Here is an 11473-nt window from a genome sequence, read left to right as displayed (position 1 = left end):
CTACTTGGTAACTTAACTGTTGGTGACTGAGTTTGTAGAAAGTCCTCAAGGAAGCGGGAAGTAAATAATTCTACAAGAGGGATTCAATATAGTTATAATTGAGGACATGCATACACATGCATCGTTTTGTGAGACAAGATTTGTGGTTAATCTGTTGAAGATTTTCTTTGCCAGCAGATTTATATGTTAACTTTCAGTTAAAAGTATATTCTAATTTTCAAATTTTCTGTTCTAAAAATATAGATTCTGGTACTTTGTTAAAGTTATAGAATGAAGGCAAATAATTCATTTTCCTGTTTTTTTATATTGCACATGTACGTTAATACTTAGGTTATATATTTCAGTTTCAGATATTTTGCTCGGAATATATATAATGTGTCATTTTCTAAAAAGAAGATGCGAAATTCTTTCAAAAAATGTGAAATATAGGATATAATCCCTTGATAGGGAAAACAATTATTGCAAATCATACATAGTGGTCATTTTTTTTTAACGACGAATGTTAGAAACACTGGAATTGTAAATATTTTTGGTTATTCTTTGGTTGTAAATCAGTATAGGACACAATTTGTAGCTCTGCAACTGCAAATTATGGCTTCTCCAATGAGTGAAAAATACTCGAGATGGACGTTAAACAACAATCAATCAATTATGCTACCCGAACTGTGGTTCAAATATTATTGCAAAAGTATAAACGTTTAAAATGTGTTGGCATGATTCGGATTTGTCAATGAAATTATATATATCGGAAATTCACGAACTGGTCTTAACTTTATTTTCAAAGGATAAAAACATTTCTCATACAAAACTGGAATGTGTGTATTCAGGGTAAAAAAACCAAAACAATATATATTGTATTGTAATTTCCTGAAATTTAATGAGTTATTTACCTTAGCAGAGATCGACGCCTTAAAATCCAAGGCAATTTGGAAAAATCTCGCTAAATAGCATGTAATATAGGTTTACATATATGAATCTCGAACCTCTCTTATCTTTGTGTAAATAGTCTGATAGCCAATTGGACAAAAAGAAATGTCTGTTTTGGTTTCCCTTCTACTTACCTGTAGTTTTCTGGTAAGCCAATCACTTATTATTGCAAAAAAACTTTAAAACAAGAGCCTTGTGCTTGTAAAGCTTCGTGACTATCATTTTGAAAACCGTTTTTTATACTCTGACGTATTGACCTAAATGAACGAAGGACATGTGACACAATTAGCACATTGTACAGTAATTAAAAGCAGCAGGTACTAACAGTAAAATTACACTTTATACTATTATGCATGTAAGATCTAGCACATAATGAAAAAGATCATCATAAATAAATGTTATATACAAAAAGGCAATGATATCTGTGTATGTAGACCTACATGTATAAGATTCAGCTGATACTCTAAATCATTTAAAGAAGAAATAAAATGTAGTTGGAATCAACCAGTGCTAAAATTTGCACAGGGAAACATCATGCTCAGTAAGTTAATGAACAATTCAACGCAGTTGAGTCCAAATATGCTTCTAGACACAAAACATGATAACAGATGACAGAACAACCGAATCAATAATAAATAAATTAGAATGAAGATTATTAAGCCATATTTTTGGATGAATTTCGATTACCTTATTTTAATTCTTAAAATTTAAAGTATGTAGGAATCTGGGGAGCCGCTGTGAATACAAATAATGAAGATTCTGGATCTACAACTGAGGCTGTGACCACGACACATCATGGAAACCACCTACACGTGACAAGAGAGCCATCTGTATTTGGTTCAGCATATTTCAAATATGACCATTATAGTGTATGTACAACTATCATCCAACTCTCAACTATTTCAAAGTATATTTTCTATTTTTTGAAGATGAATTTTCAATTGTAATTGTAAAAATACATAATGTTGTCTATTAATTAATTTTCATACTCAAGTTGAAAATATTTGCACGACAAACTGGTTGTTTAAAGGGGATGAAAAAGTAACTTGTAACCAGAGACATATAAGAGAGAGGGTCTCTTATATATCTCTGTTGTATCCAAATTTTAAAAAATGTATCCAGATCAAATACGTATAAATATAATAACATCAAATCCATCATAACAAAACTAGACCACAATTACATTTGTCAAAATCTGATGCCATTTATTACAAGTGGTCAGTTTTATTGACGAACGAATTATAATATTGACACTTAAATATGAATTAAAAATAATCACCGAAGACTTTTACAAGCAACGTATATTAACCTGAATAGAATGCATTGTGCATCTGTAATGCACTAATATATGTAATATATGTTCATGTACAATTTTTTGTTTTGTACATGTATATATTTTAGTGCATTTGAACATAGACATATACATGTAGTTTCATACTGAATAATTCCACAATGAAAATTTATTTTCAGCATCTAATGGCTTACAAAGATGAAACTTACACGTGTTACATTTTGGCGATTCACCCCGATGACCGACATCTTGCGCATACTGAGAGCGGGCTACTGTCTCTTGAGGTATAGTTTTTGCGAATATAAGTGTATAAAAAATAAAATGAAAAAGCCATTTTATGGAGAAATTCAAAAGACTGACTTGTTCGGAAAACGCTAAAATATATAATGCAAAATAATGTACTCTTATATTTTTAAGTGGCGTCAGCTTTTTTTCGATTGACTAATCGAAGAGAGAAAAGAAAGAAAATATATCAAGATAACGAACAGTATTCAAGCTCAAAGGTCCATTAAACAATACAAATATCAGGAGCAGAGCAAACACGGACCTTCAAAAGACCAGAGGTGTAATCAGGTGGCATGGTTGAGATAGCATCTTCTACAGACCGGTCAAACCTTACAGTGTGCTCCTTGTCATGATCGGGAATAACGAAAGAAATTGTCGTTGTGTGTATATTATGACCTAACAATTAGTATGAATAAACTCAGTCAGCACTTGACCTACTGATAGACTGTATTTGCTGACAAGGTCATTGTATCGAAATTGATCTTTCATCACAATATCAGCTGTTTTATGTTTTACGTTATACAGGTGAGGATGTTGACTTTGGCTATCAATGCTACAGAACCCTACTCCCATGACGACCTGGAGGCGAGAAGTAAACACCTGGCCAACATGTGTCCACAAAACTACGCACTCATCAGTCTGAATTGAATGAGATCACGTGTCACTGGATTTGGTTATTAATTCAATGAAACAATTACGATAGGTCATGTTATCTTGTTTAAATCTTCAATATTGGGGTTATGTTATCGATGGAGTTAGGGGCGGTTAGAAGATAAAGGAAAGTTTACTAAGATATCAATAAAATACAGAAGGTTGTTTATTAAGTAAATAATGTAACAAATACTAATAATTCATAGTTATCCTAACCTTAAACCTTTTTTCACAAATATATTTGGTTAAACATTTGTGGTAATCAAAGTTACCGTATTAATCTGTAAATAATGTGAAGATTATCCTTGGTAATAATGAAATATATGGAGGTAACGAACAGAATTCAAGCTTAAAAGTCAATTCAAACAATACAAATCAGGAGCAGAGCATACACGGACCTCTAATACACCAGAGGTGGGATCAGGTGCTGAATGAGGTGTGTGTAGCACAGAATTCAACATGGAGATCTGAAAACTGCAGGTGGATCAAATGTGTGTACGCATTAAACAAAAATTCAATTGACAATTCTGTATGAAAGTAATCATCTAACCATTTGTGTGAAAGACTTCAATCAATATTCAACTTTTCAGAAACATATTATATTAACAAACAAGGCCATTGTTTCGATCAGAGATATTTGAGTTTGTTGATATCTTTGTATTAGGAACTAATTTGTCAATAGTCTTTCTCGCTTTAAAATTTGTTCACACGTTGAATTTGCATTTGCATATTGAATCAACTGGAAGACTTAAACTTCATATGCGGGTGATAATGGTATTTTTATTTAAGAGCAAGGGTGCATCACAAAGCGGACTAACCATTTGTGTGAAAGACTGCATTTTCATCCAAACAAGTTTGTTTCGATCAGTGATATCCACGTTTGTGGAGGTATTTGCATATGCAAACGTCTGGATGATGCAGACATTACAAAGCGGACCATCTTCTCGCAAAATGTTATTCAAGTATCTATAAATCAATGCAGCACTGGGCATCGATCCCAACGCAAAACACGTCATTTCCGTGAAGCATCAAGGACAAACTAATACACACCCATTCCCTTCACCTTCCACACACAAGCGCGCTACTATATTCCCCCCCAGCTCCTATGCGAGGGGAAGATATGGGAAGCTGATGATGAAAAAAGTTTTAATTGATCATGTTAGTATTAATCTCATGTAGGTGTTTTTTTTCTAATAAAGTATCTTAAAATGAAACACATGTGCCAGACTATGTGCTGTCCTTATACAACTGAGATGAAAATTAACACAATGAGAATGGCTAATAATTGTTATCTTTCATATACCGCATAAAGAGTAAGAAGATGAGACTGTGAACGTTTTAATATGTAATTATGAGCACCTATTATTGTTAAATTATTTTGATTTACAGTATGACTGTGCAAATAAAAGTTCTGAATCACAAACATTGCGTTAATTTTTTGTTTATATAATTTTGATGTACTTTATGTAACAAAAATAACTGTATAATCATAAACGTTGTAATGCATGACATCATAACATCAATAAAAAGATTTACAATATCTAATTGTATTTTCAAATTTAAATTTTAATTAATTTTATATTTTGAATTTCAAATAGGTATTTTGTTAATTCTGAAAACAAACATATAAATGAATGACTACATTAAGACATTCATTTGCCACCAGCATCGCCATGTCTCTAAATCATCAGACAACACGGTGATCGTGACGAGTACCTGCCTGGAGATGACAGCTGGATTTTTTCATTATAAGAGGACAGCTGTTTATATTCTAAAGTACATAATTAGGATAGTATAGCCATGTATTACTTTAATAAACAGGATGGGCAGATTCCTTCAGGTCCAGTAAGAGACGACTTACGTATATAAATGTCACAGTAAAATGAAACACTGAAATCGTATCATTCCTTTGCTTTGCGCTACATGTACGTAGGCATAGGAGAATATAATATAAAATACATGTACATTGTATATTGATCTTTGATGTGTATGGGGTAATCAAAAGAAATAAAGCGGGTGTGATTATAGAGAATGCTTTGACCATGAAATCTGATCAAACAAAAGCCATTTCTTACTACATTGTATATTTCCAAGACAAAGAAGACCAAGGTATTGAAAAGTGCGGTATATTTAACAACTAATTTTCATTAGAGGTACTTCGATTGAAATCGTTTTCAGTTAAATTTTATTAAAACATTAATTCAAGCATGTTCTTGTTGTTAATTAATACCAACTCATATTCAATATTTATTTATATGTTGACTCAGGAATTTTGATAGAAGGTTGCTTCTTGCAACAACAAAAAATTCCAGCATCTGATGGCTTTCTTATAGTACATTACCGGCATATGATGTCTGACATCTAGTCTACGTAGCATTGTATATGTGTTTGAATCTTAAATGAAAGTTGAAATACAATGTTTTATTATACCATTGGAGTTATGTAGACACCATTCGACTGTAATGGAAAAAATAATAAAGAATTCTTTACTAAAGAAAAAAATTAAGAGGTCTTGTTGCTTTGGTTTACTGTAATGCAAGTTTCTGATACGTGCAAGACGTTTTGAATTGCATGTATTTCAATGTTGGCCACGTTTGGAATATCATTGTTGATGAAATATATGGAGATAACGAACAGTATTCAAGGTTAAGAGTCAATAGAACAAGACACAATAGGAGCAAAGCAAATACCGACCTCCAAAACATCAGAGGTGGGATCAAGTGTCATGGAGGGGTGAGCATCCCCTGCTGACCGTCAAACCCGCCGTGTGCTCTTTGTCATGATCGGGAAATAACGGAAAAATCTGTCGTCAGTTCAGTGTAAATAATAGACTAACAATTAGTATGAAAGATATTGCACAGTTTCTTAATCACTTCAGCTTTATGTAGTGTTTATGAATTATATGATTAAATATGCATACATGTAGCCAGACCTCTGATGACGTCTCAAAAGCACCATTAGATGTTGCTGTAAGAAGTGCTTCTTTGATGACAGTTTAACCTACTAATACAATTAATGAATCGGATTGTAAGGAGATAATTAACAAATCAGATTAATTGTGAAGAGATTATTTATGAATCTGATTACAGACTACTTTGTTAAAGAAGACTCTAACAATAGTATATATTTATTATTTTATGACGGAGTTTTTTTATCAAGAACTTACATTTGCCTAAACCCGATACCATGTCTGTCTGTCTCTTGACCTTTCTGTACTGAGCGCCTTTACATGAGGTCAGTGCCCATTAATCTACAGACCTTATATATGTATTAAGGTTACAGGATGTAAAAGATTTTTACAGATTGGAATTTTTCTATATTTAAAACTATGTATGCTGTTATAAAACTATTTGTAAGCAATGTACTGAATGTATTGTATGTTAATTATATAAATAAATGAAATATGAATAATAAAAAAAGGTTACGGGAAGACCTTTTATATCAATAAATATATCACTATATTAATAAATAATTTAAAAAGATATTGTTTCAAAACTTGACATAGGGTCTACACATTGAAAGTGATGCAGTAACAGAGGAATTATCCAGACAGAAAAGAGCGTTTTTCTGTGTATGCAGACAATGGTTACGTTGAGGAAAACAAATGTACTTTTTGAGATATTTATTCATACTCTACTATGTGTGGGGGTAAAACATTGTTATAACCATCAACTGATTCAGCTCGACATTCAGATACATGTGTACTGTATATTGACAACATTTTATCAATTAACAATATTTATTTCAAATTTCAGAATTTTAAAAGAAAAGTTTGAAATTAGAGAAAGGGATCACCCCTCTAATTCCCAAAATACTTATAGGACTATTTAGTGTGTTTATTGTACTTTTTCAATTTAATATTTCCATAGCCCCCCCCCCCCCCCCACCCTTTTACGACTGAAAAAAGTTCCTATGGACTTGGAATTAACAGATATTTAAAAATATTGTGTCCCTGTTGTCTTTGTTGAGTTAGAAAAATGAAAAGGAACGTAATCAATGATTGGTAAACTATATATACTCAATTCTGATAGGTGTTAAAAAAATTGTTTTTTTAAAACAATATTCATAATACATGTACAAGTGTGAGAATTGTACATTTAGCAGACGCAATAAAATGCTACTGAACTCTCCCCCTGTGCAAATAGGCACACTCCATCCGAACTACTATATATCTTAAGTCATTTATCTTTATTTGTTTACGTCGCATCAGGATTATCTATACAGCAATAAGCAATGTGTTAGCACTGCATAATTTTAGACAGAGTATTATAAGCCACATCAGCAAATAGTACAACTTCTTGATGTTGTATTATTTTGTGTTAATAATGTGTAAATAAAATAAGTGGAGAAAAAGAACAGTATTCAAGTTCAGAAGTCCATTAAAAAATTCAAAATAGGAGCAGAGAAAACATGGACCTCTAAAACATCAGCAATGGGATCAGGTGCCATGGAGGAGTGAGCATCCCCTGTCGAGAGTCACACCAGCCGTGAACTCCTTGTCATGATTGGGAAATAACGGGATAATCCGTCGACAATTCAGTGTGTAAATAATGGCCTAACAATTAGTATGAAAAACGTCAGTCAGCATTTGGTTTAACTATGATAGATTGTATTTGCTTACAAGGTTATAGTATCGACCATATGACGTACGAAATGATCACTTTGAACGAGACTGAGCACTGATATTATTTTTTCATCAACTTGTTTGTCAATAATTTACCTCGTTTTAGAAATTGTTCAGACGCAGAACAAGCTCTTGCATAAGTACATTTTAAATGAATAGCATGAATACATCTTACGTGAATACATTTTCATCAAACACATTCAGTTAATTTTATAGATTTGTATTATCAATTCGACCGAATTGACGGAGATTTGCTTTGCAAAAAAGTATTTATGAAATACATGTGATTCCTATTTTTCCATTTTTTAATGACCATGCATACCATTGTTTTCGTTTTACTTCCGAACTATAAACGCATAAAGGTAAACAGTTGATTTTAGAAGGAACTTGTTTTTTCTAGAAATATCTAATAGCTTGTAAGACTCTTTAAAATTTAGAACTTGATATTTCTACAGAAAAATTTTAATTTCTTGGAAGTTTTGTTTCAATTAACGTTTACTGCTAAGGTTTGCCATTAAAGAAGTACAAGTACATGTATAAGTAAAGTAATGAGAAGTTTGGATGTAATGAGGGAGAATATGTAAAAAAAATATATATATGTACACTTTAAAAATGCATCAAAATTAAACAATAACAATACATCAAAAATGCATCACATAACAGAAAATGTAGCTCATTGTTTTCACATCCGAGGTAATGATATTATGAAGTAAGTGTAAATAACGAGCAGAAAGGTTTGACTTAATGCTATCATACACATATTCCTGGTGATGACCGATTGTGTATTCTACACGGATATGCAGTAACACCAGAACTCAGCATGACATAACAAACATGTCCGTCTGTTTATACTCACTTAGTCGGAGTCTGGCAACAACAAACAATACACAGTCACTGGTCCGGTGGCTGTTTATGATAAATATGACCCCTTTGGTCGATTTTTAACTTTCTGACATTGTCGTAAAGTGACTAGAGATTGGATATACCTTCTATTTTTCACCGTACAATTTGCCAGGGTTGGTTTGGTATACTTTTTTCGTTGTTTCCGCACGGTTCGCCAGTGATTTTTGATTGTGAATGTTTGTGACGATGAAAATTAGTGATAAAAGAGTTCAAATCATTTAAATAACTCAAAGGAATAAACAAGGAAATCCTCTCTTCGCTTGCCTTAATCAATGCTTTGACCTCGAATTGGAAACAAAGAACCTCTTCGAAAAGACGCTATGTCTGATTTTATATTTTCAATTTGCAATTTTTTTCTATAAAATTATTTTGCAAAGAAGATATTGAAGATTGTGAGTTGTGAAATTCCAATGGAAATCATGATCTTTCCGAATCACGACCATACTGACCACGGCACAAATACCAACATATCTCAATCGAACTCGACTAGCTCGGAGACGATATTATTGGAATTTAACCATCACATACTCCTTGATAGACTCCCAAATACGATCATAATGATGTTGTTGATGTTTTTTGGTGTCATTGGTAACTCTATCGTTCTCTATGTTTACCTTTCAAGGCTATCCCATTGGAACGTGGAGCGGTACTTCATCCCTTTTCTTGCAATGGTGGATTTTGCCGCCTGTGTGATAGGACCTACCTTCTCGCTGTTAGAAAATTTGTATTCGGTCACATTTCCTTCAGCCATCGTCTGCAAGACAATGTGGTATGCGACATGCTTAACCAGTGGAATTTCAGTTTCCATTTTATTCATCGTGGCCATTAACCGATACCTTAAACTTTGCAGACCTCATAGCAGACAGATGACTATACACCACAAACGAATCTTCATGGCGGTCATGTTAAGTATTGTGTCTTTAATTCTAACACCTATGGTGTTCTTTGTGGAATTGCAATACATAAATTTTACGTATAAAAATGAGACCTTTATAGGAGTAACTTGTGCTCCCCACAATCCAGAACAGACTTTTGAGGAAACTATTTATTTTGGGTGCATGTTTGGCATCATCTCCGGCATTATAATTGTGACGGCTATTCTTTACGTAGCCGTTGGTAAGGTGGTATTCAAAAGGCTCCGAAAGACGAGAAAAGGTTCGGTCCCTCCAAGTCCGCGATTGGTACACCACCAAATAAATCTAGATCGCAGTAATTCCGTATTTTCAGTGCTTGCTGCAGTGACTTCAATTAAAAAAGATAACAGTAATGATGTTTCAAATGTTTCAAATTCAGGAAGAGATTTAGAATCTACAAGTCGATCCGTCGATCTGCTGCGTTCTAACCAAGGGACGTACAGACAATACAGACTGAACTTTTACATCATGTTTTTGACAATTTTCATCTGTAATACTGTGTCATTTGTGCCATCCATGGTGTATCTTTTCTTGAACGAAAGCGATGTCGAATTCTGGTTCACTCATGACCTACTTGTGTTAAACATCCATTTAACTGTACATAGAATGTTTGTGATCAACCACGTGCTGAACCCTTTTATATACGGGTATTTTGACCTCACTTTCAGGAAACACGTGATTGCAACTTTTCGGAAACTGGCTCGGAGGCCACTACCTGACAGACAATTAAGCACGAGTTAATGAAGTTCAATCTAATTATACCTTAATCGTCGTTTTATTATAACTAGTAAACTACTAGTATTTTCCTTTCACGACAATGATTTCGTTCCAGCTTTTAGGGTAGGAAGTGTGGTTGACAAAAGTTTCGTCCGTCCTCGCAAGATATAAGACTTGGTTATATGAACTCATTTCTATTTAACCCTAAAGCTTTATGCATTGTGTAGTTAGCAACATTTCTATATTGATTAAATAAATAATCATGGACTTCGAGAGTGCTTTTCTTTGATGTAATAACGATTGAATAGATGTTGAAATGTGGATGAATTTTGAATACAGTATTAATTGATTTCTTTCAGAGCGTTTAATATTCGTGTTATTGATGAAAAAGGGTACATAATTTATACATTTTCCCTGTTGTTTAACAATTACCAATATCCAATAATTTAATTTCATTATGTATGTCAGACGAGTGCAGATACATATATCTGTTTTATTTAGATTAAGAAAAAGGGTCATATTCGTATTTTTACTTCACAAACTCAATGCTGCTTTAAGAAAAAGATAGGAAAGTTAAAATCTATTTAAAATAAACTTAAAAAATAACTTACAAAATTTGATAGGACCTTTCTAAACTTCTGAGACAGGTTCCAAGTAGATAACAATCCTGATGTTTGATGAACAATTTCATATTAACAGTTTACATTTGATTTACAGGACATGTCATGTAGTGACATAGTAAAATAATCTGTATAAAAACTACAGGTGCTGTATACTTCAAGCTTGTCATAATAAAACATTGATGCAGCTTTTCTATAAGTATCAGAAAGGTTGCATCTGTTTAAACCAGGGTAAGCAAGGCTAATTATTACATGTATATATTTCCAATTCGTAGGAAAGTTTAGTATCTATGCAGCATTTGCATGATTTCTTTTTTGGACAACAAACAACAGCGGGACCCCCTTGATCGACTTGTATATGTTTATATAGTGTTTTTGACAGTTCGAATGACGCATGTTGTGCGTTCAGTTTCCAATTTATTTTTAACGTACAACTTTGAATGGTTGACATGAACCTATTACTCTGCAAGCAAGGATGCCGGAGGGTCTTATCAATAAGACGAAGGTAAGCACAAAATGGAATTTTTCGATATAGAGGATT

The 11473-nt window shown here is 33.0% G+C and overlaps 2 protein-coding genes across 2 annotated transcripts; both read left to right on the top strand.

Annotated features, from left to right (window-relative positions):
- The first annotated feature begins 974 nt into the window (after positions 1 to 974).
- Positions 975 to 3267, top strand: LOC134263129 (uncharacterized). Its single transcript, XM_062745437.1, has 4 exons — positions 975 to 1074; positions 1641 to 1796; positions 2398 to 2502; positions 3029 to 3267. Exons 1-4 carry the CDS (start codon positions 1033 to 1035, stop codon positions 3149 to 3151), a joined length of 426 nt encoding a protein of 141 aa, XP_062601421.1. The 5' UTR covers positions 975 to 1032; the 3' UTR covers positions 3152 to 3267.
- A 5324-nt stretch (positions 3268 to 8591) lies between these two features.
- Positions 8592 to 10441, top strand: LOC134263128 (neuropeptide receptor npr-1-like). Its single transcript, XM_062745435.1, has one exon. It carries the CDS (start codon positions 9092 to 9094, stop codon positions 10334 to 10336), a length of 1245 nt encoding a protein of 414 aa, XP_062601419.1. The 5' UTR covers positions 8592 to 9091; the 3' UTR covers positions 10337 to 10441.
- Positions 10442 to 11473: the final 1032 nt, after the last annotated feature.

The sequence above is a fragment of the Saccostrea cucullata genome, unplaced genomic scaffold (genome assembly GCF_032062105.1).
Source record: "Saccostrea cucullata isolate Sc308-1 unplaced genomic scaffold, CSIRO_AGI_Scuc_v1 ctg1012, whole genome shotgun sequence".
Lineage (NCBI taxonomy): Eukaryota > Metazoa > Mollusca > Bivalvia > Ostreida > Ostreidae > Saccostrea > Saccostrea cuccullata.
This window is presented reverse-complemented; position numbering and strand designations above follow the sequence as displayed.

Coding starts and splice junctions, on each gene's coding strand:
- LOC134263129 (XM_062745437.1), top strand. CDS start 1,033: ATGTCTGTTTTGGTTTCCCTTCTACTTACCTGTAGTTTTCTG. Junction 1,075..1,640: donor TACTTACCTGTAGTTTTCTG/GTAAGCCAATCA, acceptor TAAAATTTAAAG/TATGTAGGAATCTGGGGAGC. Junction 2,503..3,028: donor GCGGGCTACTGTCTCTTGAG/GTATAGTTTTTG, acceptor TACGTTATACAG/GTGAGGATGTTGACTTTGGC.
- LOC134263128 (XM_062745435.1), top strand. CDS start 9,092: ATGGAAATCATGATCTTTCCGAATCACGACCATACTGACCACGGCACA.